The sequence below is a fragment of the Abrus precatorius genome, unplaced genomic scaffold, assembly GCF_003935025.1.
Source record: "Abrus precatorius isolate BTA unplaced genomic scaffold, Abrus_2018 Scaffold11, whole genome shotgun sequence".
NCBI lineage: Eukaryota > Viridiplantae > Streptophyta > Magnoliopsida > Fabales > Fabaceae > Abrus > Abrus precatorius.
In genome coordinates this window covers 13,781,785-13,784,550 of record NW_020874303.1, presented here as the reverse complement: position 1 = coordinate 13,784,550, position 2,766 = coordinate 13,781,785, and the positions used below count along the sequence as shown (strand labels likewise).

At 31.0% G+C, this 2,766-nt stretch overlaps 1 protein-coding gene across 1 annotated transcript; it reads left to right on the top strand.

Moving 5' to 3' along the window:
- Positions 1 to 1,379: 1,379 nt before the first annotated feature.
- LOC113855651 (cytosolic sulfotransferase 15-like) lies at positions 1,380 to 2,405 on the top strand. Its single transcript, XM_027487280.1, has one exon. The coding sequence runs from the start codon at positions 1,380 to 1,382 to the stop codon at positions 2,403 to 2,405; it is 1,026 nt and encodes a 341-aa protein (XP_027343081.1).
- Positions 2,406 to 2,766: the final 361 nt, after the last annotated feature.

Genomic DNA, 2,766 nt, shown 5'->3' with positions numbered 1-2,766 from the left:
TTTTTTATCTTTCTTTATTCCATCTATTTTACATGAAATGAAAGTTACCCTTTATCAAATTTAGCAATAGACACTAAATGAGCCAAACATATGATATGTATTAGCAGCGTGTATTCTGTATATATTTGAACGAATTTTCGATAAAGCTGATAAACTTTATTCAGTAACGGATCTTAGACCCTAAGTTAGTTTGTAAGGGGAAATCTAAAAAAAAAAACAAAAAAACAATTATTATAACACGATAATTCTTTTTGGATACATCAGATACTTTGCACCTATATAACATTCGCAGGACAATTATCATGACACGAGATAATTATATAAATATTAATTTTTAACATTTATTACATAAAAATATTATTAATTGTTTAAATAAATTGATTAATTGCTAAGCTTGAATTTTTAAAAAGTCAATGTGTTTTAAAAAATAAAATTTGAATAATCAGAATTTTGTACGATGTCCTGCAATTTTTTTAAATTTATAGTTTTTATTTATATATTATTAATAATACCTTTTAATTTAATTATAATACAAAATATGATTGAAAAAATTATAAAATACATCTTAGTTTTATTTTCTTACATTTTAATTTTATAATTTAACTATACATAATTTTAAAATTTATATATTATATTAATTAATCAAGTTGATTGAATCTCATATTTAATCTCTCTATGTATCTAATAGATAGATATGTCAATTGTATCTTATATGTTTTGTTTTGAAGGAATTAAATAAAATAAAATAAAAGTAAACACGTGACAATTAATTCAATGAACACTCCTAACCCATAGTTGAGTCATGATCCCATTTATCATTCACGGTATTGGTTCCATTAAAACCTATGGATATGATTTTTTATTATTATAAATTATTTAAATATCTTATAATTAACAATCTAAATAATGTGGACTGGCTCTAACGATATTAGACGCCACCAAAGATAAAAGAGGCTCCATTACTGAAGGTTTCATCATGAACTTAACATAAATAAAAATTGTCTTAAAACTTTAGTGAAACCTACACTTTCAAAATATGAATTAAATAATATTTAAAAATTATTTCACATGTTAACTTAGCAAAGTTATTATTCTTCAACAAATATGTGTGTAATAGGCCAAAATTGATGTTACATACCCAAAATGAGAAGGCTCATACGTGCCTACTAGGCTAATGCTTGTGCTTATCTTTGTCCTGTGCCAATCATTTTCTGCATTTTCTCATGTGCACAAGTAACATTAATAATTAATTTTCTTCTGCATGAACCAGCTCTCAAGGTTTTGCTATAAATAATGGTAGCTTGAGAGCTAAGGTGTCATGTCATTCACAACAATCTACCTCTACGATAACTATTATTAGCGTTTATCACTCTTTTCTAATGGCTCCCTCCAAGTTCACCTTAATCCAATCAAGTGGTGGAGAGGAAGTAATTAAAGAAGAGGAAAAACTATGCCAAGAAACCAAGGAGCTAATTCTCACCCTTCCAAGAGAAAAAGGTTGGAGAACACCTTATCTCTATTTATTCCAAGGCTTTTGGTGTCAACCTACAGAGATTGAAGCCATAAACACTTTTCAAAAACACTTTCAAGCAAAGGAGAGTGATGTTCTTGTGGCTACTGTGCCAAAATCAGGTACCACTTGGTTGAAAGCTCTTATATTTGCCACTTTGAATCGCCAGCATTTCTCCTCTTTCAACAAGAACCACCCTTTACTTAGTTCCAATCCCCATGATCTTGTACCCTTTTTTGAGTACACACTTTATGCTAAACATGACAAGGTTCCTAACCTATCCAACATGTCTGAGCCAAGACTTTTTGGTACACACATTCCTTTTGCGTCTTTGCCCAATTCAATTAAAGAGTGCAACTGTAAGATAGTCTACATTTGTAGGAACCCTTTTGACACTTTTGTCTCTTCTTGGTTTTTTGTCAACAAAATCAAACCAGACTCATCACCCATATTAACTCTTGAGGAAGCTTTTGAAATGTACTGTGAGGGGATAGTTGGGTTTGGCCCATTTTGGACTCACATGTTAGGTTATTGGAAGGAGAGTATTGAGAGACCAAGCAAGGTTCTATTCTTGAAGTACGAGAAACTCAAAGAGAATGTCAGTTTTCAGCTGAAAGGGGTGGCTGAGTTCTTGGGTTACCCTTTTACCTCAGAGGAAGAAAGTGGTGGTGTGATTGAAAACATAATTAAGCTATGTAGCTTTGAGAAGATGAAGGACTTGGAGATAAATAAGTCTGGAACATTTGGGAGGAACTTTGAAAATAGGTTCTTGTTTAGGAAGGGTGAAATAGGGGATTGGGTTAATCATCTTTCACCTTCAATGGTGGAGAAATTATCCCAAGTTATAGAAGACAAATTAGGTGGGTCTGGTTTGTCATTTAGAGTGAACTCTTAGGCAGCAATTAGTCACCAGGTACTGTGGTGTTAATTATATATGACTAAACGTTATATATAAATAACCTACTATACAAAGGTGAGCCTCACATTCTACTGTATATATGTGTGTGTGTGTTGCTTGTAGCTATTTATAACAACCATGCATATATTTTGTAATTGTGGTTTGCAAAATGAAAATGCTGTTGTTACATTTCCTTTCAAAAAATAAAGTGGTTTCCTTTGTTGCCAGAGACCACGTGGGTAGGGTAGCATGTGTAGAATTGAAAATCGATAAGGAAGAAAAAATTGTCTGTATATTTCTCACACTTTTTGTCAAATAATACAATGATCTATTTATAAAATAAAAAACTTAAATTCTA